Below are 874 nucleotides of genomic sequence, written 5' to 3' on the forward strand. Positions count from 1 at the left end.
GACTCCCCCTCCTTCAGCTCAGAACTGCTGTTCCCCACCCCACTGCCTGGGGGTAGCCCCTTGTCCCCATGATCAGGAGGGAGCTGGGACACCTGGGGACAGACTCACCTGCCTGCTCCTGGGTCCTCAGGCCCACACTCAGCCCTGGAAGAGAGACCCCTGTGAGAGGCTCGCCCTGAATCCTGAGCAGCGCCTCTCCTACCCGTGAGCCTCCTGAGTCCTGGGGTGTCCTGACAGAGCAGCCTGGCTGTGGGGAGGGGTCCCTCCCTGGCTGGGGCTTCCCCTCCCCCTCCTCCATCTCACCGAGGCAGAGCAGGGCCGTGAGGCTGGGGGTCATGGCGTCTCCTTCCTGTGGTCCAGGCGGTGCAGATAGAGGAGACCACGGTGCCCTCAGGACGGAGACCCGAGGGTGTGTCCACTGGGAGGCTGGTCCTCCCCGTCACGGGGCTGTCACGTCAGCGGCCCTACAGGAAGGGGAACTGCCCCTCCCCAGGAGCCTTGCCCTCGTTTCCACAGGGCTCAGGCTGGAGTGGGCAGCGGGCCTCTGCAGGCTGCCGTGTCCCTGGACTCAGCCCCTCCCATCCTCCAAGCCAGCAGGCGCGTCTCTCCTAACTCATCAGGACCTCGGTGGTAATGTGGGCCCCCCCCCCAGTGTAATCCAGGACTGTCTCCCCATCTCCAGCACTTATGGGGGGATCTTCAAGGGAAATTCAGGGCTCGTCCTAAGAGTACAAAATGATAATAATACAAATAGAATTCAGTATCCTTCTGCACGGAGTAATGTAGAGCAGGTAGTGAGTTTCGAAATCACGGTGACTTTCCTGCCCACCCCGGCTGAGCAGAGGGACAAGAGGACAGCCTGGGAGGCGCCGCC

The 874-nt window shown here is 62.8% G+C and overlaps 1 protein-coding gene across 3 annotated transcripts in view; it reads right to left on the reverse strand.

The window, feature by feature from the left end:
• LOC112396191 (leukocyte immunoglobulin-like receptor subfamily A member 6) overlaps positions 1-516 on the reverse strand; it is a 9,829-nt gene extending 9,313 nt beyond the window's left edge. Inside the window, exons 1-2 of one of the 3 annotated variants that reach the window (XM_024739790.1) lie at positions 304-352; positions 109-159 (exon numbers count right to left, since the gene is read on the reverse strand). In XM_024739790.1, coding sequence (XP_024595558.1) covers positions 109-159; positions 304-337 — 85 coding nt within the window. In that variant the 5' untranslated portion in view covers positions 338-352. Of the gene's footprint in view, positions 1-108; positions 160-303 lie in introns of all 3 variants that reach the window. The other 2 variants (XM_024739787.1, XM_024739789.1) reach the window with 2 other exon arrangements.
• Between the last annotated feature and the right edge of the window lie 358 nt (positions 517-874).

This window comes from Neophocaena asiaeorientalis, unplaced genomic scaffold, assembly GCF_003031525.2.
Source record: "Neophocaena asiaeorientalis asiaeorientalis breed wild unplaced genomic scaffold, Neophocaena_asiaeorientalis_V1.1 scaffold815, whole genome shotgun sequence".
NCBI classification, from domain to species: Eukaryota; Metazoa; Chordata; class Mammalia; order Artiodactyla; family Phocoenidae; genus Neophocaena; species Neophocaena asiaeorientalis.